The 21,286-nt window shown below is 39.7% G+C and overlaps 1 protein-coding gene across 2 annotated transcripts in view; it reads left to right on the forward strand.

The window, feature by feature from the left end:
* The window catches only part of LOC114134358 (uncharacterized), an 82,676-nt gene that overhangs the window by 28,579 nt on the left and 32,811 nt on the right, over nt 1–21,286 (forward strand). For both annotated transcript variants that reach the window (XM_028000910.1, XM_028000911.1), the window contains 43 exons: nt 82–228; nt 387–436; nt 526–658; nt 791–873; nt 971–1,097; nt 1,660–1,850; nt 2,091–2,181; nt 2,292–2,412; nt 2,628–2,809; nt 3,014–3,169; nt 3,251–3,384; nt 3,465–3,598; nt 3,680–3,774; nt 3,904–6,144; nt 6,634–6,845; nt 6,984–7,069; nt 8,295–8,422; nt 8,601–8,726; nt 8,824–9,014; nt 9,094–9,185; nt 10,396–10,526; nt 11,110–11,234; nt 11,359–11,485; nt 11,782–11,994; nt 12,172–12,342; nt 12,426–12,572; nt 12,731–12,780; nt 12,870–13,002; nt 13,135–13,217; nt 13,315–13,441; nt 14,004–14,194; nt 14,435–14,525; nt 14,636–14,756; nt 14,972–15,153; nt 15,358–15,513; nt 15,595–15,728; nt 15,809–15,942; nt 16,024–16,118; nt 16,248–18,680; nt 19,170–19,381; nt 19,520–19,605; nt 20,831–20,958; nt 21,137–21,262. In XM_028000910.1, the coding sequence (XP_027856711.1) occupies nt 82–228; nt 387–436; nt 526–658; nt 791–873; nt 971–1,097; nt 1,660–1,850; nt 2,091–2,181; nt 2,292–2,412; nt 2,628–2,809; nt 3,014–3,169; nt 3,251–3,384; nt 3,465–3,598; nt 3,680–3,774; nt 3,904–6,144; nt 6,634–6,845; nt 6,984–7,069; nt 8,295–8,422; nt 8,601–8,726; nt 8,824–9,014; nt 9,094–9,185; nt 10,396–10,526; nt 11,110–11,234; nt 11,359–11,485; nt 11,782–11,994; nt 12,172–12,342; nt 12,426–12,572; nt 12,731–12,780; nt 12,870–13,002; nt 13,135–13,217; nt 13,315–13,441; nt 14,004–14,194; nt 14,435–14,525; nt 14,636–14,756; nt 14,972–15,153; nt 15,358–15,513; nt 15,595–15,728; nt 15,809–15,942; nt 16,024–16,118; nt 16,248–18,680; nt 19,170–19,381; nt 19,520–19,605; nt 20,831–20,958; nt 21,137–21,262 (10,116 nt within the window). The remainder of the gene's footprint in view (nt 1–81; nt 229–386; nt 437–525; nt 659–790; nt 874–970; nt 1,098–1,659; nt 1,851–2,090; nt 2,182–2,291; nt 2,413–2,627; nt 2,810–3,013; nt 3,170–3,250; nt 3,385–3,464; nt 3,599–3,679; nt 3,775–3,903; nt 6,145–6,633; nt 6,846–6,983; nt 7,070–8,294; nt 8,423–8,600; nt 8,727–8,823; nt 9,015–9,093; nt 9,186–10,395; nt 10,527–11,109; nt 11,235–11,358; nt 11,486–11,781; nt 11,995–12,171; nt 12,343–12,425; nt 12,573–12,730; nt 12,781–12,869; nt 13,003–13,134; nt 13,218–13,314; nt 13,442–14,003; nt 14,195–14,434; nt 14,526–14,635; nt 14,757–14,971; nt 15,154–15,357; nt 15,514–15,594; nt 15,729–15,808; nt 15,943–16,023; nt 16,119–16,247; nt 18,681–19,169; nt 19,382–19,519; nt 19,606–20,830; nt 20,959–21,136; nt 21,263–21,286) is intronic.

The following is a 21,286-nucleotide window of genomic DNA, read 5'->3' on the forward strand; positions in this document are numbered from 1 at the left end:
ACGAAATCAACTTGCCCTTAAATTCAGTAGTATTGAATGAACCACACAAATAACAATGACATCTACTGACCTACTTGTCAGATCATTTCTGTGGACGCAAATCCAGTTAAATTGGTGGAGAATGTCCCTGATGTCCTAGCAAGTGAGATCCCATCTTCACTGCTGGTATTTTCGGAGAGCACAGTCAACATCAGCATGATGAACAAAAAGACGTGGACTCCAGATCAGGTCAGTGATTTGTTCTGGTTTTAGATGGATAAAAACTTGATGCTGTGAGAGATATTTTAATAAACGTGCCAGAGATCACCTGCCATGTTTAGTATAATAATATTTCTCACATATGTTAATAACATCTTAAACAAAGACTCCTGTATTACTCTTTATAGTCCGCCATGTTTATTTGGACATTGGGTGAATCAGGCTTTGACATCGAACAGTAAGTAACCAAAAGCCGCAGCTATTTGTCATGAGAATTTCCACCTTTCCATGCATTAAACTCTGTGCTTTTTTGTTTTCTCTCTGCAGGCTTTCGCCGTCTGTGCTGCAAGGCTTCAGTTGTTCATCGGTTCAGAAAATGTCTAAAGCCAAAATCAAGCAGATGATTCGTGCCTGTCGACCGAGGAAAGGCAGAGCCAAGGTGGACCTGGAGGAACCTCAAGTAAGTTCTGTTGCCTACATTATGATTTATATAGTTTCTGTTTACAATTCGAGTGGCGAGATTTGAAATAAAACATGAGCTGCAGTTATAAGAACCAGTTTTCCATCCTTGTTCTCACACTGTGACCTCCAGCTGACCTGCATGTACAACCTGATCCGTGACGACCTCTCTCAGAACTTCACAGATTATCCTCCAGACATGCTTCTCTACTTGGAGTGAGTCTCTCTCCACATCATAACTGTGTCTGTTGTTTTTAAAGCTAATTATTTCTGCAGTCATTTATAAAAACTACTTTCCACCACTCTACTACAGTATTCAAGATGTCCAGAAAGCAAACTGCAGGTCCTACTTTTCTGCCCTGGGTGCCGCAGACTTTTCTGTGGCCTCCAGCATCTTGAACAAGGGCCCACAGAAGTTCAGGGAAGCTAGAGACTGCTTGGTGAGTATAAAAATAAAATCAAGACTGAGTCAAAGGAGACCTCAGGTGCCATGATGAAAAATACCCAAATAAACAAAAACACTTAAGCCAGATAAAGCTTAGTTATATTTCAATTTGATGAACATGTTTCTTTAGCAGCTTGTAAAAAAGCTGAATATGGGTTTTTATTTCAGAATTAGATCCTGTTTATGGCTAAGAAATGTCTTGTTGCAGCCAATTTTTTGCCCATTTTAGACTATGATTTATATGCATGCATGTTCATACTGGTTCCATAAACTTTACACGACGTGGCTAATAACAGCGGGTTGTCACAGCTGTGACCTAATGCAAAATCTGAGTTCTCTGCTCACACCTTGACAACTGAGTCCAGATGTAGTTTGTGCAATCTGTTTAGTAAATCCAGAGACGTTCAAAGTGATAGCACAGACAGAACATTGAGACAAACTTAGCACATAGCAGGAGGGATTTGCATCAAAATGATATACGTGTATGTTAATGTTTAGTCAACGTAAATAATTTGAATGAACATTTTCACTGATGATCTGTATTTTCACTGTTTCAGGGGATCAGTGGCGACAGCCTGAGCAGAGACAATGTGGAGGTCCTGGGGAACATGGTCTGCACTCTGGATAGATCCGACATTGAGAATTCAGATCCTCTCATCCTGGAAAACCTCAAAGCCTGCAAAGACCTCTCTGCCAGCCAGGTGGCTGCTATGGAAACACTGCTGCTGTCTGGGAAAACACAATACGGGTACTAAAAGCAAATCCATGCATTGCATTTTAAAAAATCTCTGCCAGTTCTTTACATTTTGGGGGATTTTCTGACCTTCAGGTGTCAGACAAAATTGATTTTATCCAAAAGGACAAAATTAGTCCTCTTGCCCCCTAATAAAGTGTTGTACAAAATAATTCAGATGAAGATCTATACAAAAATGTATCCATTACCTATTTACATCAATATGACAAAATATATATTGTCTTTGATTTTTAGATATGTAACCAACTGGGACCAGCAAACACTGGAGGATCTCAAGATACTTCCCTTTTACTTTACAAGAACCTTCTGGGACCGGTTTACAATTGTGTGTTTTTATCACCTTGGTTACTGTCATGAAAATTGGTCTGCTTATATTTTTTGAAAATGATTTCTAGATTGTTTTATTCCCTAACATTTATTTACATTTTCTTCCAGTCAATGAAGAGGAAATTCCTTAAGGGTTTTCTTCCAGACTTAAGGAAACAAAATCCACACAAGAACAAGCTGAAGTACCTCTTCAAACAGATCAGCCCAGTTTTAGTAAAAACAGGAGAAGGTAAATACTACTAGTAGTATTAATAAGAGTAATGGTGAATTCCTTTGCAAAGCCTATGGCTATGTCAACATAACTAAAGAAATGAACTGTGAAGAGTCAATTATTGACAAAAGGATTGATTATATATCCTGAAGAAATCTCTAACAAATGTATTTCCTGCAAGAAATTAATGTCTAACTACACAGTAGCCTCACTAGCTCTCTTATCGTTACAAGGATGCACTGAGGGCAACATCACCCAGGTGACTGTTAGCGACCCGTCTTTCCCCTTTGGCTACAACATGACGCAGTTCAACCTCTGCCTGGACGTTTCCGTTCTAAAAGATAACCTCTATACTATCTGCCAAAAAGTGGATGATGATGACTTCCAGAAAATCATTCTGAAGAAGCTCAACCAGGTAACTTGGGAACATGTGGCGGTTTGGTCAAACAGCGGTATGCACTTTATGACCTGTAAGAAGCCTTGCGACTAACAGACCCAGTGGCCATCAAGAGATGGCAGGCATTTCATCATTAATGAGTGTCATATTATTTTCATGCATTAATGTTTTGAGTTCATATTCAACACTTTGCTCTTATAATTTCATAATCTCTACTTCCAGGCATTCCCATCTGGAGTTCCTGATCAGGAAGTACAGATGCTTGCTTCAGTCTCTCGCTCAGCAACACTTGATGACATCTCTAAGTGGAACATCACTGAACTGGATACCTTGGCAGCTCTGATGAAACCTGAAGATGGAACATGGGAGACGGCACAGGTACAGCAGACCGTAGACATTAGCAAAACTTTCATTTGACTGGAATTTGGTAACTTGAGTTTTTCTTCATGATACATTTAGAGCAAAGCAATCATCACCAAGTACCTGAATACCTCTGGAAATTCACTGGGCAGCAGTGAACTGAACATTATTGACTCCAACCTGTGCTCACTGGACACCAGCACGTTACAGACCATCACAGCAGACAGTATCAGGTTGGTGTCAGCGTGGATATAACCAACATATCCACTGTGGTCGTTAAAGTAAAACTGAATGCCTCTGTATCTGTTGTCAGAAATACCAAGCATCTAGATGTGGCATCATGTTCAACTGAGCAGAAGAGAGTCCTCTACGAGATCAGCAACGCCTCCTTCAGCGTCCATCGTGATAATCCGATTAACTTTTTTAACCTGGTTAAAGGCTATCTAGGTGAGATTACATACTCACTATTATCTAATTATCCAAATAAGAATTGCTTTTTAATTTTGTCATTCATTTCTTTTTTGAAAGGTGGAGCATCTCTGGTTGATATAATATCTTTGTCAAAACAAAATATAAGCATGGATGTGAAAACCTTCATGAAACTAAACATCAGTGTTATAACTGTAAGTATAAACAAGAAAGAACTAGCATTAGGTGAATTCTTTGGACAATAATAAATGTTCTCTTCTGAAAAATATAATTAAACTGCAAAAAAATATTTTTTTCAACATTTAATTTTTCTAAACATGCAGGATTTAACTGTTTCCAACGTCCAGAAACTCATGGGGGAACATTTACCGGACCTAAAGTTGTTTGAGAACGACACTGTGATTCAGATGTGGGTAAACTTGCAACAACAGTCGGATCTAGACAGAATGGGTATTGGTCTATCTACCAACAGCACGATCCCTCCAACTACAATGCCCACCCAGGAAACTAGTTTTACAAGTACTGGAACTGCAACTGGAACACGTTCTGACACACAAACAAAAACATCCCTAACCACTTCTGACATACCAGCACTTACTACCACGTACAGTTCAACCATTCATACTGTAAGCAGCTCATGGAGGACAACTAACACTGTAACCAGTGCTGGAACATCAACAGGTAATTCTGTGGCTACTGTTGGAACAACAACCGTGAGTGCTGAGTCTCCTCCTTTCACAACAAGAGCAAAAGTTTCAAGTAGTACTGGAACTTCAACGCAAGATGCTGGAACAATCACAATGTTAGAAACAACTGTTGGAACGAGTTCCTTGATATCAAACCCTAAACCTGAAACAAGTGCTAGAACTTCAACAGGAAATGCTTTGGCCAGTGCTATGACAACAGTAGACTCCGAAAACAGTGTTCTCACAGCAACAACAAACTTAGCAAGTGCTGCAACATCATCATCAACAGGTGGTCCAACTGATTCTTTGACATCTCCAGATTCTGAATCTACCACTAGCACAACAATGCCTTCTCCTACAACCAGTTCTGGAACAATGATGGCAGAAGATACAACTACTAGTGGGACGTCAACAACTACTGAAGCAACAAGCAGAGAGACACTGACCAGTGTTGAAATCAGTGTTAGCACTGCAAGAATGCATACATTAGCCAGTACCAGTACAGAACTATCAAACACTGCAACCAGCCCTGTTACCCCAGAGCCTCCAACTGAAGGCAAGAGCAGTACAACATCAACACCAGATGCCACAACAACCCCTGAGACAGCAACAGCAGATGTTTCACTTGGTACACCAACAAAAAGCCTCACTGACTCTGAAACGCCAACATTTGCTACCACAACCAAATCTGTGTCAGCAACAATTAATACTGGGAGCAGCTCATGGAGGACAACTAACACTGCAACAAGTGCTAGAACATCAACAGGAGATGCTTTGGCCAGTGCTATGACAACAGTAGACTCCGAAAACAGTGTTCTCACAGCAACAACAAACTTAGCAAGTGCTGCAACATCATCATCAACAGGTGGTCCAACTGATTCTTTGACATCTCCAGATTCTGAATCTACCACTAGCACAACAATGCCTTCTCCTACAACCAGTTCTGGAACAATGATGGCAGAAGATACAACTACTAGTGGGACGTCAACAACTACTGAAGCAACAAGCAGAGAGACACTGACCAGTGTTGAAATCAGTGTTAGCACTGCAAGAATGCATACATTAGCCAGTACCAGTACAGAACTATCAAACACTGCAACCAGCCCTGTTACCCCAGAGCCTCCAACTGAAGGCAAGAGCAGTACAACATCAACACCAGATGCCACAACAACCCCTGAGACAGCAACAGCAGATGTTTCACTTGGTACACCAACAAAAAGCCTCACTGACTCTGAAACGCCAACATTTGCTACCACAACCAAATCTGTGTCAGCAACAATTAATACTGGGAGCAGCTCATGGAGGACAACTAACACTGCAACAAGTGCTAGAACATCAACAGGAGATGCTTTGGCCAGTGCTATGACAACAGTAGACTCCGAAAACAGTGTTCTCACAGCAACAACAAACTTAGCAAGTGCTGCAACATCATCATCAACAGGTGGTCCAACTGATTCTTTGACATCTTCAGATTCTGAATCTACCACTAGCACAACAATGCCTTCTCCTACAACCAGTTCTGGAACAATGATGCCAATAGGTACAACTACGAGTGGGACGTCAACAACTACTGCAGCCACAGGAAGTGAGACTCAGACCACTCTCACAATCAGTGCTACCACAACAACAACAAAATCTTTAGCCAGTACCAGTACAGAACTATCAAACACTGCAACCAGCCCTGTTACCCCAGAGCCTCTAACTGAAGGCAAGAGCAGTACAACATCAACACCAGATGCCACAACAACCTCTGAGACAGCAACAGCAGATGTTTCACTTGGTACACCAACAAAAAGCCTCACTGACTCTGAAACGCCAACCTTAGGTACCAGTAACAGTCCTGGGTCAGCATTATCATCTCCTGGCACTACTACTGTGGTAAGAACTTGAACCTCAATAGAGGATATCATTTTGTCTCTTCTATTTTTGTGTCTGCCTGTTGTGATGTTCTAACATGCCAGCCTTTTAATGATCTACTTGTGAGCTTTCTCTTCTCCAGGGCACTTTTACATCTCAGTCTGACAAAAAAAAATTGGCTTTAGTTTCAGTTTGGATTCAACATTTTCAACCAGTGTAATATTCTTTTGCAGAGATGTACAACTTGCTCTGGGTTTTCTAACCTCAGCCTTGCACATTTAATATCTTGCACTTTTTATTCTTTAACACCAACTTATACATAACAATCTACATCTACAAGAAGAAAAGCAAACTTTTAGCACATAAATCTCAAGAATTGTAAAATGTATGATGTGTAGGTTTTTAATCTGTTTTCTAAAAATGCATCGTCTCTGGCTGTACCATCCTGATGTTCACTAAACCAATCCATTCACGCCTCTTTTTTCCTCCTAAAACTGAATTTCCCCACAGACCCAGTCTTCCAACTACACACAGAACCTGACATTGGCCTTTCTTGAGGCTGTGCTGGATAAAAATTTCTCCATGTCGGCTGTTAGTGATGAGGATTTCCTGCTATGGCTTAGGCTGCAACTCAGACCTTTGCTGGTCAATCTCTCTCCAGCTATGGTTATTCACCTCTTTGGTATTGTGAAAAACAGGAGCTGCAACAGCAGCCAAGAGATGTAAGTATCTATTCAATACATTTATGAAATTACAGTAGATATAAAAATATTACAAAATGGCTCCATCTTTTAGGCAATACATTGTATAATGTGATATTGATTATTGGTTTAAATTAGTAACTGATCATTTCCATTCAGGATTTCAGTGCTTGAAACTGTGCAGATGACACTCGGCGACGAAACCAAGGCAGAGATCTACAAAAATATGATCCTCTTCCTCCAAGGTAGAAAATAATGCTTACAACAAAAGAAAAGAAGCTTATTCTCTCTTTGACATTTCTTGGTTGCTTTAGTACATTTTTAACATCAGTCTAAACATCTTAAAAACAGTACATTTCTCAGGACATTTAGTTGAAATGGTAAACTGTGATTATCTGTAAAAACACAAAATCTTACCCAATATTTGTGGTCTAGTTTCTAGTGCTAATATCTTAGTACACTTAAAATAAGAAAACTAACTTACAGTTAACTTTTCAGCAAGATATAGGAGCTTGTTTGAAGTCAATAATACCATAATATTGATAACAATGTAATGGAGTGAAATAATCTGCCATTCACGACATTTTCCCATAAACTAAAATGTCTGAAATAAAGACAGATCAATTAACATATCAATGCTCTCAGAGACACAGCTCCAGGAATTCTGGTTTTTGAATAAACTATTCAATATGTTTAATGTCACTGTGAAATTTGTACTCTAAAATGTTTCTGATTGAAACTACAAAAAAATCTAAATAACAAGAAGGAAACATGCAGATTTTCTCAAGAACAATTATTCTTGTGCTCCTTGTTATAAAGTGACAATAGTCTTTTGCAGCAGCATAGCAATATCTCATGCATAACAGGCAGGATATGATGCACAACCATCACCCTAATCTTTAGCTCTACCCCCAGATACTCAATCAGATTTCAGTCAGGTCTCTGACTGGGTTGCTTCTAGATCTTAAAATGATTTCTAGTTGGGAGAAACATGTTAGTAAAATTAAAGTAGAACTTTAAACCTAAATCTGCTAGGGGTACAAACGATTTTCAGTGTAGTTGAATGAAAACTTCCAAGAGGTGTTTCAGCAGTAATACTTTTGTAGATTAAAAAGTATCACTTTTTCAAGCTCAAATAACAAATGGAACATCAGTCCAGTTGTGTATGACTACCCATGTTGTTTATTATTGTGGTGCTACTGTCCTTTAGTCTCTAGTAGCTTGAGAGGGAAAAGAGCAGATGGTCCGACATTGGGATGCAAACCTGGGATAGCTGCTTTAGAAGAAGCAACTGGGTGTGATTTGCTGAAGCTGATGAAAGTCATGAAAACTTGACATCTTTAAGAATTTCAGCTTAATTCTACAAAAAATGCCCCAAAGCAACCACAGCCGAAATAAAACTGAAAAGTCTTTTCTGTCCACCGATGTCTTATTTGTACCCAGAATAAGATGCTTTACTTTGCAACACAGATCCAACGCCACTAAAGTGTTACAGTGGTGGAAGCTTCTACATCTTCCTGAAGAACAACTTCCTCAGCTTTGGCTTTCCTGATGTCCCGTCATTCATCTCTCTTCTTCCACCAACACGCAAATCAGAGGTACAGCTAAATATCTGAATATGAACAACATTTATACACACAGATAAAAGGGAACGGATAGAAAGGAGATTTTTGGGGCAATTTTGTTTATACATACTTCTATATTAGGAATCCAAAAATGGACTCATTCACGTAATCGAGCTAAATTAACTTAAAAAGTGTTTTCTTCTGTTTTCAGCTCCTAAATACCATTAGCACCTCAGAACTGCGTCAGTTCCTCATTCAGCCTGGCGTAATCAGTAACAGTTCAGGCATCTGCATCATCTTCAGCAACTACAACAACACTCCTTCCTTCCTAGAAAACGTATGTCCTCATCTCAAATTTAAATGTGTAGTAACATCTATGGGTGAATCTGGTTGTGTTCTCCTCACTGTTTAATATTTCTGTACAACACCTGCAGGAGGACGTCCCAGATGATGTGAGGAGGATCATCCTTCCCTGTGTTTGGCCTTTGGCTCTGAGCAGCAACAGAAGATCTGAGGTTGATCTGTGGTTTAACGTACGTTTGAGGAACTATCTGAGGTTCCTCACCAAGGATCTCATCAGCTTCAACAGAGTGCAGAATGCCTCGTGTCTCACCTTCCAAAAACTGTAGGTTTCTGTATCATAATATCATAAACATACCTAAAACCCCATCATGAACCCAACTTTGTTGTTTTCTGTACCACAGGGTGTTTTTTATGGGGAAAATCTTCACATACACCAGTTCTGAGTTTGGACAGGAAGATGTGTACACAACCATCAGGAGTTTCCTGAGAGTCGGTATGATTTAAAAACAATTATTATTATTCCTGAATTTTCACACTGTTGGACAGTAAAGGATACTTTTATTCTATTATCTTTAACTCACAATCCTACATGGAATATAGAAAATAATTTTTCATAGTATAACAACAAACTTCTGTGTAGGTTTTTTTCTGATGTTTTGGGACAGACCAATACAAAGGAGTGCATAGATCTAAAGTTGAGAAACATTGACGCATGGTTTACGTTTGTTTTTTAAATAAGGGTGAAGTGTGTTTGTATTTGGCTTCTTATATGCCGACTCTCATAAATAAAGTCGAACAAAAAGAAAAACTCCTCAGCCCCTTAACATAAAACGGAACACCACTGTTGCGTTTTTCCATTGTATTTTCCAGGGGTGAGGGTTAAGGGGTTTTAAGAAGTCTTCTACTTAGTAAGCTAAAACTGAGTCCACTTAAGTATAATTTAAACTGAATATAAATCCAGCAGATCCGTAGCAAATCTGGGGTGTTTGATCAAGGGAGCGCTGTCCCTTTCATCTGACGCCCCACTGTACCTGCACCAATCTTTCTTTGGAGGTTGCCACATGCAGTTAAAATACTTTTTTGGCAATTTTGAGGTCTTTGCCAGCTCATTCGAGGTAAGAGATGGATGGAGAAGAGCGCGACGACACAGATGGAAGGGGCAGTTGGACGAAAGATAGGAGCACAGCTCCATACCTTAATACAAGATGGGAGGGAAGGAAGGTCCTAAAATAGTCTTTTTTTCCTGAAATGAGCTCACTCAGGGAAGGTCGTAGAGAGCTGCCCTTTGGTGTGCTAGTAGGGGCCATAAGCAGGATGTAAAGCGACAAGTCTGTTGCAGAAGGGCCAAACCATCTGAGAGTTATTAGATGCCAAAGTCAGAAATCTGTCATCTTCTCCCCCTCCCCATTTCGCAGCCTTATGTTGCAAAGTTGCCATGGAGGGCTAGTTTTTCTTGGTACAACATGTCAAACCACATATCCAAAAACCAGATTATCAGGGTTGTTTGTGAGCTACATGGGCGGATTTGTACCACCCAGTGAAACCTTGACTGCAGTTTGGAAACCATTGGTTTATAATAAAAATCCCAGTAAAATATATTAATTTTTTGCTAAAGGGGTATGAAAAGGTTCAAAGAAAACTATGCAAATGATTCAGGCAGGCAGAAATATACATTGCAGTAATATGTCTCTCTTTGTCCTCAGGTTCTGGAGCCAGATGCTACGATCCCAGAGATCCAGAGCTGAGTTCTACCTCCTGGTTTGTCAGCTACATTGGCAGCTTTGTTACATTTATCACTTTGGATGATCTCACCAGCTTTATCTCCACCTCTCAGGTATTTGTCCTAACAAACTGGTTAAATTCGTAACACAATAAAAACCAAATCGAGCCCTGGTGTTTATCGGTTATGATTCCTACTGTTTGAGTGAATTTAGAACATTTCTAATCAGAACAACCAAAGTCAACGTTTGCAACATTTGATCAAAGTGCCGCACAAGGTATAAAATCACCAGGAGCTTTAAGTTTAAAAATAGAATAACAGAATGGTAGAAATAAAATATTACATTCAGCACAATTAAAGCTGTAATAGTGTGTTCAGTTAGTACCAAAAGCCAGAGTTTAAAAGTCAATTTTTGAGACTTCGAATCAGGAAAGGCAGAATGTTTCACAGATAAGGTGCCACTGAGCTGCCATCCTTAATGCAGCCCTCTTACGCTCCACAGGGGGGCGTAAGAGGGCTCAGATACAGGAAGCTTAAAGAATGTTTGTTTGCATGTTTGTTTGGGACTGGATGTGTTTGTGTGTACATTAGAACTCACCATTTAAAAAGTTTATTTGTGCAAAGTCAACCATACTGAACATTTTAGTCCTGTTTTATTCCTGTTTACATGCATTTCTGGATGTTTCTACATTTAAAGCTGGAGATATTCCTGGAGGATTACTCTAACCTGGAACTCTTCAACAACACAGCCATCTCTAAATACGTAACAGACTACTACATCACCCAGCTCTATGCATTCAAGCCGAACTTCAGTCTATTCAAGTAAGTTTTTATCACTTTAGCTAAAAAATGTACGACATTGTTAATCAGATCAGGTCTCCATGTCGGCATGTGCTTAATTACTCATCCTTACACTTGGTTGAATAAAACTCCACCTTTCATTCAGGCTTCCAGGCTCTTTATTATGTTCCTCTGACATCCCAAGCTCAGTATTTTCCTCTCTTACTGAATCTGAGACGATGGTCATCTTGGAAAAACTGAAGACATTCTGTAATGGGACAGAAGATCCTGAGGTACCAGATCTCGAAGTTCCTACACACAAATATTGTTTGCTTCAAAGACGTTTTTCCAGCTCAATTTAATTCAATTTGTACAGCAGTGATTCACAGCAAATATCATCTTAATGTCCTTCACTAGACAAACATGTTTGACTCACATGACATTCTAATGAGTTTAAAACATTACAATAGCTATATAACAAAGACTTTGTCATTTATTGTATGATTGATTGCTCTGCTGTAGACAGTGACTGAGAAAAATAATTCAAAGTTAAATGAAACTAATGCATCTGCAATATTATATTCAACAGGTATCTGCAGCTCTGACATCCACCATCAAGACCTTCACAAAGGAAACCTTTGAAGAACTTGGCAACGCCTCTTCAGCACTGACCAAAGATCAGATCCTTACAGTGCCATCTTCTGTGCTGGTTTCCTCTTTGCCCACCCTGGGCTCTGTGAAAAACTGGGGCCAGGACCGGGCCACCACTGTCATCCAGTCCATCACCTCCTCAGGATTTCAGGTAAGTTTTGCAGTTTTCTTCAGCTTTCCTGAAACACTTCAGATATTCAATGATTGGCTGCATCAATGTTAACCTGAATTTGTTATCAAAATCTATGATCCAATCTAAATGGTCATTAGTTTCTAGTTACCAGAACATGGTTTTAATGGTTTTAATAGATAACAATGTAACTGACAGGTCAACAGCGCAGCCTCTCTGGAGTCCCTGGGAACTCTTGTTGTTGGACTTCACTCAGAGTCAATTCAAAAGATCTCAGCTTCCGAAATACTCAGCGCCTCCCAGAGGCCCAACGTCGTTTCCAACATGCTGGAAGCCTCAAAGGTTGTCCAGGAGACTTTTGTCAGAAAGGTACGAAATCAACTTGCCCTTAAATTCAGTAGTATTGAATGAACCACACAAATAACAATGACATCTACTGACCTACTTGTCAGATCATTTCTGTGGACGCAAATCCAGTTAAATTGGTGGAGAATGTCCCTGATGTCCTAGCAAGTGAGATCCCATCTTCACTGCTGGTATTTTCGGAGAGCACAGTCAACATCAGCATGATGAACAAAAAGACGTGGACTCCAGATCAGGTCAGTGATTTGTTCTGGTTTTAGATGGATAAAAACTTGATGCTGTGAGAGATATTTTAATAAACGTGCCAGAGATCACCTGCCATGTTTAGTATAATAATATTTCTCACATATGTTAATAACATCTTAAACAAAGACTCCTGTATTACTCTTTATAGTCCGCCATGTTTATTTGGACATTGGGTGAATCAGGCTTTGACATCGAACAGTAAGTAACCAAAAGCCGCAGCTATTTGTCATGAGAATTTCCACCTTTCCATGCATTAAACTCTGTGCTTTTTTGTTTTCTCTCTGCAGGCTTTCGCCGTCTGTGCTGCAAGGCTTCAGTTGTTCATCGGTTCAGAAAATGTCTAAAGCCAAAATCAAGCAGATGATTCGTGCCTGTCGACCGAGGAAAGGCAGAGCCAAGGTGGACCTGGAGGAACCTCAAGTAAGTTCTGTTGCCTACATTATGATTTATATAGTTTCTGTTTACAATTCGAGTGGCGAGATTTGAAATAAAACATGAGCTGCAGTTATAAGAACCAGTTTTCCATCCTTGTTCTCACACTGTGACCTCCAGCTGACCTGCATGTACAACCTGATCCGTGACGACCTCTCTCAGAACTTCACAGATTATCCTCCAGACATGCTTCTCTACTTGGAGTGAGTCTCTCTCCACATCATAACTGTGTCTGTTGTTTTTAAAGCTAATTATTTCTGCAGTCATTTATAAAAACTACTTTCCACCACTCTACTACAGTATTCAAGATGTCCAGAAAGCAAACTGCAGGTCCTACTTTTCTGCCCTGGGTGCCGCAGACTTTTCTGTGGCCTCCAGCATCTTGAACAAGGGCCCACAGAAGTTCAGGGAAGCTAGAGACTGCTTGGTGAGTATAAAAATAAAATCAAGACTGAGTCAAAGGAGACCTCAGGTGCCATGATGAAAAATACCCAAATAAACAAAAACACTTAAGCCAGATAAAGCTTAGTTATATTTCAATTTGATGAACATGTTTCTTTAGCAGCTTGTAAAAAAGCTGAATATGGGTTTTTATTTCAGAATTAGATCCTGTTTATGGCTAAGAAATGTCTTGTTGCAGCCAATTTTTTGCCCATTTTAGACTATGATTTATATGCATGCATGTTCATACTGGTTCCATAAACTTTACACGACGTGGCTAATAACAGCGGGTTGTCACAGCTGTGACCTAATGCAAAATCTGAGTTCTCTGCTCACACCTTGACAACTGAGTCCAGATGTAGTTTGTGCAATCTGTTTAGTAAATCCAGAGACGTTCAAAGTGATAGCACAGACAGAACATTGAGACAAACTTAGCACATAGCAGGAGGGATTTGCATCAAAATGATATACGTGTATGTTAATGTTTAGTCAACGTAAATAATTTGAATGAACATTTTCACTGATGATCTGTATTTTCACTGTTTCAGGGGATCAGTGGCGACAGCCTGAGCAGAGACAATGTGGAGGTCCTGGGGAACATGGTCTGCACTCTGGATAGATCCGACATTGAGAATTCAGATCCTCTCATCCTGGAAAACCTCAAAGCCTGCAAAGACCTCTCTGCCAGCCAGGTGGCTGCTATGGAAACACTGCTGCTGTCTGGGAAAACACAATACGGGTACTAAAAGCAAATCCATGCATTGCATTTTAAAAAATCTCTGCCAGTTCTTTACATTTTGGGGGATTTTCTGACCTTCAGGTGTCAGACAAAATTGATTTTATCCAAAAGGACAAAATTAGTCCTCTTGCCCCCTAATAAAGTGTTGTACAAAATAATTCAGATGAAGATCTATACAAAAATGTATCCATTACCTATTTACATCAATATGACAAAATATATATTGTCTTTGATTTTTAGATATGTAACCAACTGGGACCAGCAAACACTGGAGGATCTCAAGATACTTCCCTTTTACTTTACAAGAACCTTCTGGGACCGGTTTACAATTGTGTGTTTTTATCACCTTGGTTACTGTCATGAAAATTGGTCTGCTTATATTTTTTGAAAATGACTTCTAGATTGTTTTATTCCCTAACATTTATTTACATTTTCTTCCAGTCAATGAAGAGGAAATTCCTTAAGGGTTTTCTTCCAGACTTAAGGAAACAAAATCCACACAAGAACAAGCTGAAGTACCTCTTCAAACAGATCAGCCCAGTTTTAGTAAAAACAGGAGAAGGTAAATACTACTAGTAGTATTAATAAGAGTAATGGTGAATTCCTTTGCAAAGCCTATGGCTATGTCAACATAACTAAAGAAATGAACTGTGAAGAGTCAATTATTGACAAAAGGATTGATTATATATCCTGAAGAAATCTCTAACAAATGTATTTCCTGCAAGAAATTAATGTCTAACTACACAGTAGCCTCACTAGCTCTCTTATCGTTACAAGGATGCACTGAGGGCAACATCACCCAGGTGACTGTTAGCAACCCGTCTTTCCCCTTTGGCTACAACATGACGCAGTTCAACCTCTGCCTGGACGTTTCCGTTCTAAAAGATAACCTCTATACTATCTGCCAAAAAGTGGATGATGATGACTTCCAGAAAATCATTCTGAAGAAGCTCAACCAGGTAACTTGGGAACATGTGGCGGTTTGGTCAAACAGCGGTATGCACTTTATGACCTGTAAGAAGCCTTGCGACTAACAGACCCAGTGGCCATCAAGAGATGGCAGGCATTTCATCATTAATGAGTGTCATATTATTTTCATGCATTAATGTTTTGAGTTCATATTCAACACTTTGCTCTTATAATTTCATAATCTCTACTTCCAGGCATTCCCATCTGGAGTTCCTGATCAGGAAGTACAGATGCTTGCTTCAGTCTCTCGCTCAGCAACACTTGATGACATCTCTAAGTGGAACATCACTGAACTGGATACCTTGGCAGCTCTGATGAAACCTGAAGATGGAACATGGGAGACGGCACAGGTACAGCAGACCGTAGACATTAGCAAAACTTTCATTTGACTGGAATTTGGTAACTTGAGTTTTTCTTCATGATACATTTAGAGCAAAGCAATCATCACCAAGTACCTGAATACCTCTGGAAATTCACTGGGCAGCAGTGAACTGAACATTATTGACTCCAACCTGTGCTCACTGGACACCAGCACGTTACAGACCATCACAGCAGACAGTATCAGGTTGGTGTCAGCGTGGATATAACCAACATATCCACTGTGGTCGTTAAAGTAAAACTGAATGCCTCTGTATCTGTTGTCAGAAATACCAAGCATCTAGATGTGGCATCATGTTCAACTGAGCAGAAGAGAGTCCTCTACGAGATCAGCAACGCCTCCTTCAGCGTCCATCGTGATAATCCGATTAACTTTTTTAACCTGGTTAAAGGCTATCTAGGTGAGATTACATACTCACTATTATCTAATTATCCAAATAAGAATTGCTTTTTAATTTTGTCATTCATTTCTTTTTTGAAAGGTGGAGCATCTCTGGTTGATATAATATCTTTGTCAAAACAAAATATAAGCATGGATGTGAAAACCTTCATGAAACTAAACATCAGTGTTATAACTGTAAGTATAAACAAGAAAGAACTAGCATTAGGTGAATTCTTTGGACAATAATAAATGTTCTCTTCTGAAAAATATAATTAAACTGCAAAAAAATATTTTTTTCAACATTTAATTTTTCTAAACATGCAGGATTTAACTGTTTCCAACGTCCAGAAACTCATGGGGGAACATTTACCGGACCTAAAGTTGTTTGAGAACGACACTGTGATTCAGATGTGGGTAAACTTGCAACAACAGTCGGATCTAGACAGAATGGGTATTGGTCTATCTACCAACAGCACGATCCCTCCAACTACAATGCCCACCCAGGAAACTAGTTTTACAAGTACTGGAACTGCAACTGGAACACGTTCTGACACACAAACAAAAACATCCCTAACCACTTCTGACATACCAGCACTTACTACCACGTACAGTTCAACCATTCATACTGTAAGCAGCTCATGGAGGACAACTAACACTGTAACCAGTGCTGGAACATCAACAGGTAATTCTGTGGCTACTGTTGGAACAACAACCGTGAGTGCTGAGTCTCCTCCTTTCACAACAAGAGCAAAAGTTTCAAGTAGTACTGGAACTTCAACGCAAGATGCTGGAACAATCACAATGTTAGAAACAACTGTTGGAACGAGTTCCTTGATATCAAACCCTAAACCTGAAACAAGTGCTAGAACTTCAACAGGAAATGCTTTGGCCAGTGCTATGACAACAGTAGACTCCGAAAACAGTGTTCTCACAGCAACAACAAACTTAGCAAGTGCTGCAACATCATCATCAACAGGTGGTCCAACTGATTCTTTGACATCTCCAGATTCTGAATCTACCACTAGCACAACAATGCCTTCTCCTACAACCAGTTCTGGAACAATGATGGCAGAAGATACAACTACTAGTGGGACGTCAACAACTACTGAAGCAACAAGCAGAGAGACACTGACCAGTGTTGAAATCAGTGTTAGCACTGCAAGAATGCATACATTAGCCAGTACCAGTACAGAACTATCAAACACTGCAACCAGCCCTGTTACCCCAGAGCCTCCAACTGAAGGCAAGAGCAGTACAACATCAACACCAGATGCCACAACAACCCCTGAGACAGCAACAGCAGATGTTTCACTTGGTACACCAACAAAAAGCCTCACTGACTCTGAAACGCCAACATTTGCTACCACAACCAAATCTGTGTCAGCAACAATTAATACTGGGAGCAGCTCATGGAGGACAACTAACACTGCAACAAGTGCTGGAACATCAACAGGAGATGCTTTGGCCAGTGCTATGACAACAGTAGACTCCGAAAACAGTGTTCTCACAGCAACAACAAACTTAGCAAGTGCTGCAACATCATCATCAACAGGTGGTCCAACTGATTCTTTGACATCTTCAGATTCTGAATCTACCACTAGCACAACAATGCCTTCTCCTACAACCAGTTCTGGAACAATGATGCCAATAGGTACAACTACGAGTGGGACGTCAACAACTACTGCAGCCACAGGAAGTGAGACTCAGACCACTCTCACAATCAGTGCTACCACAACAACAACAAAATCTTTAACCAGTACCAGTACAGAACTATCAAACACTGCAACCAGCCCTGTTACCCCAGAGCCTCCAACTGAAGGCAAGAGCAGTACAACATCAACACCAGATGCCACAACAACCCCTGAGACAGCAACAGCAGATGTTTCACTTGGTACACCAACAAAAAGCCTCACTGACTCTGAAACGCCAACATTTGCTACCACAACCAAATCTGTGTCAGCAACAATTAATACTGTAAGCAGGTCATGGAGGACAACTAACACTGTAACCAGTGCTGGAACATCAACAGGTAATTCTGTGGCTACTGTTGGAACAACAACCGTGAGTGCTGAGTCTCCTCCTTTCACAACAAGAGCAAAAGTTTCAAGTAGTACTGGAACTTCAACACAAGATGCTGGAACAATCACAATGTTAGAAACAACTGTTGGAACGAGTTCCTTGATATCAAACCCTAAACCTGAAACAAGTGCTAGAACTTCAACAGGAAATGCTTTGGCCAGTGCTATGACAACAGTAGACTCCGAAAACAGTGTTCTCACAGCAACAACAAACTTAGCAAGTGCTGCAACATCATCAACAGGTGGTCCAACTGATTCTTTGACATCTCCAGATTCTGAATCTACCACTAGCACAACAATGCCTTCTCCTACAACCAGTTCTGGAACAATGATGCCAATAGGTACAACTACGAGTGGGACGTCAACAACTACTGCAGCCACAGGAAGTGAGACTCAGACCACTCTCACAATCAGTGCTACCACAACAACAACAAAATCTTTAGCCAGTACCAGTACAGAACTATCAAACACTGCAACCAGCCCTGTTACCCCAGAGCCTCTAACTGAAGGCAAGAGCAGTACAACATCAACACCAGATGCCACAACAACCTCTGAGACAGCAACAGCAGATGTTTCACTTGGTACACCAACAAAAAGCCTCACTGACTCTGAAACGCCAACCTTAGGTACCAGTAACAGTCCTGGGTCAGCATTATCATCTCCTGGCACTACTACTGTGGTAAGAACTTGAACCTCAATAGAGGATATCATTTTGTCTCTTCTATTTTTGTGTCTGCCTGTTGTGATGTTCTAACATGCCAGCCTTTTAATGATCTACTTGTGAGCTTTCTCTTCTCCAGGGCACTTTTACATCTCAGTCTGACAAAAAAAAATTGGCTTTAGTTTCAGTTTGGATTCAACATTTTCAACCAGTGTAATATTCTTTTGCAGAGATGTACAACTTGCTCTGGGTTTTCTAACCTCAGCCTTGCACATTTAATATCTTGCACTTTTTATTCTTTAACACCAACTTATACATAACAATCTACATCTACAAGAAGAAAAGCAAACTTTTAGCACATAAATCTCAAGAATTGTAAAATGTATGATGTGTAGGTTTTTAATCTGTTTTCTAAAAATGCATCGTCTCTGGCTGTACCATCCTGATGTTCACTAAACCAATCCATTCACGCCTCTTTTTTCCTCCTAAAACTGAATTTCCCCACAGACCCAGTCTTCCAACTACACACAGAACCTGACATTGGCCTTTCTTGAGGCTGTGCTGGATAAAAATTTCTCCATGTCGGCTGTTAGTGATGAGGATTTCCTGCTATGGCTTAGGCTGCAACTCAGACCTTTGCTGGTCAATCTCTCTCCAGCTATGGTTATTCACCTCTTTGGTATTGTGAAAAACAGGAGCTGCAACAGCAGCCAAGAGATGTAAGTATCTATTCAATACATTTATGAAATTACAGTAGATATAAAAATATTACAAAATGGCTCCATCTTTTAGGCAATACATTGTATAATGTGATATTGATTATTGGTTTAAATTAGTAACTGATCATTTCCATTCAGGATTTCAGTGCTTGAAACTGTGCAGATGACACTCGGCGACGAAACCAAGGCAGAGATCTACAAAAATATGATCCTCTTCCTCCAAGGTAGAAAATAATGCTTACAACAAAAGAAAAGAAGCTTATTCTCTCTTTGACATTTCTTGGTTGCTTTAGTACATTTTTAACATCAGTCTAAACATCTTAAAAACAGTACATTTCTCAGGACATTTAGTTGAAATGGTAAACTGTGATTATCTGTAAAAACACAAAATCTTACCCAATATTTGTGGTCTAGTTTCTAGTGCTAATATCTTAGTACACTTAAAATAAGAAAACTAACTTACAGTTAACTTTTCAGCAAGATATAGGAGCTTGTTTGAAGTCAATAATACCATAATATTGATAACAATGTAATGGAGTGAAATAATCTGCCATTCACGACATTTTCCCATAAACTAAAATGTCTGAAATAAAGACAGATCAATTAACATATCAATGCTCTCAGAGACACAGCTCCAGGAATTCTGGTTTTTGAATAAACTATTCAATATGTTTAATGCCACTGTGAAATTTGTACTCTAAAATGTTTCTGATTGAAACTACAAAAAAATCTAAATAACAAGAAGGAAACATGCAGATTTTCTCAAGAACAATTATTCTTGTGCTCCTTGTTATAAAGTGACAATAGTCTTTTGCAGCAGCATAGCAATATCTCATGCATAACAGGCAGGATATGATGCACAACCATCACCCTAATCTTTAGCTCTACCCCCAGATACTCAATCAGATTTCAGTCAGGTCTCTGACTGGGTTGCTTCTAGATCTTAAAATGATTTCTAGTTGGGAGAAACATGTTAGTAAAATTAAAGTAGAACTTTAAACCTAAATCTGCTAGGGGTACAAACGATTTTCAGTGTAGTTGAATGAAAACTTCCAAGAGGTGTTTCAGCAGTAATACTTTTGTAGATTAAAAAGTATCACTTTTTCAAGCTCAAATAACAAATGGAACATCAGTCCAGTTGTGTATGACTACCCATGTTGTTTATTATTGTGGTGCTACTGTCCTTTAGTCTCTAGTAGCTTGAGAGGGAAAAGAGCAGATGGTCCGACATTGGGATGCAAACCTGGGATAGCTGCTTTAGAAGAAGCAACTGGGTGTGATTTGCTGAAGCTGATGAAAGTCATGAAAACTTGACATCTTTAAGAATTTCAGCTTAATTCTACAAAAAATGCCCCAAAGCAACCACAGCCGAAATAAAACTGAAAAGTCTTTTCTGTCCACCGATGTCTTATTTGTACCCAGAATAAGATGCTTTACTTTGCAACACAGATCCAACGCCACTAAAGTGTTACAGTGGTGGAAGCTTCTACATCTTCCTGAAGAACAACTTCCTCAGCTTTGGCTTTCCTGATGTCCCGTCATTCATCTCTCTTCTTCCACCAACACGCAAATCAGAGGTACAGCTAAATATCTGAATATGAACAACATTTATACACACAGATAAAAGGGAACGGATAGAAAGGAGATTTTTGGGGCAATTTTGTTTATACATACTTCTATATTAGGAATCCAAAAATGGACTCATTCACGTAATCGAGCTAAATTAACTTAAAAAGTGTTTTCTTCTGTTTTCAGCTCCTAAATACCATTAGCACCTCAGAACTGCGTCAGTTCCTCATTCAGCCTGGCGTAATCAGTAACAGTTCAGGCATCTGCATCATCTTCAGCAACTACAACAACACTCCTTCCTTCCTAGAAAACGTATGTCCTCATCTCAAATTTAAA

This window comes from Xiphophorus couchianus, chromosome 19 (genome assembly GCF_001444195.1).
Source record: "Xiphophorus couchianus chromosome 19, X_couchianus-1.0, whole genome shotgun sequence".
Taxonomy (NCBI): domain Eukaryota; kingdom Metazoa; phylum Chordata; class Actinopteri; order Cyprinodontiformes; family Poeciliidae; genus Xiphophorus; species Xiphophorus couchianus.